This window comes from Geospiza fortis, unplaced genomic scaffold (assembly GCF_000277835.1).
Source record: "Geospiza fortis unplaced genomic scaffold, GeoFor_1.0 scaffold145, whole genome shotgun sequence".
NCBI classification, from domain to species: domain Eukaryota; kingdom Metazoa; phylum Chordata; class Aves; order Passeriformes; family Thraupidae; genus Geospiza; species Geospiza fortis.
In genome coordinates this window covers 3417647-3417969 of record NW_005054362.1, presented here as the reverse complement: position 1 = coordinate 3417969, position 323 = coordinate 3417647, and the positions used below count along the sequence as shown (strand labels likewise).

Below are 323 nucleotides of genomic sequence, written 5' to 3'. Positions count from 1 at the left end.
TCTGCCCTCCTTCACCTCGTGGCAGAAGTACTGCTGGAAGAGGTCGGTGAACTGCACCGAGAAGTTCTCGGCGGCCAGCAGGTCATGGTGCGGGTGCTCGGTGGCAAAGCGCAGGTAGTGCCGCGCCAGCTCCTTGGCGGTGCTGATGGCGTGCAGCTCGCAGAACTCATGCCAGCCCCGGGGATGCGCTGGCGTGCCGGCCGGCAGCGAGTGCCCATTCATTGCCGAGGCTCCAGCGAGGCGGCCACGCTGCAAGACAGAGCACACGGCTGGTGAGGGCAGTCCCAGGGGCCCCATGTGTCCCCCACCCCGGCTGGGGGGGG

General features: G+C 68.4%; 1 protein-coding gene across 1 annotated transcript in view; it reads right to left on the bottom strand.

Moving 5' to 3' along the window:
• SH2B3 (SH2B adaptor protein 3) overlaps positions 1 to 251 on the bottom strand; it is a 16603-nt gene extending 16352 nt beyond the window's left edge. The window contains exon 1 of the mRNA XM_014308237.2: positions 3 to 251. Within this exon, the coding sequence (XP_014163712.1) occupies positions 3 to 222 (220 nt within the window). The 5' untranslated portion in view covers positions 223 to 251. The remainder of the gene's footprint in view (positions 1 to 2) is intronic.
• Positions 252 to 323: the final 72 nt, after the last annotated feature.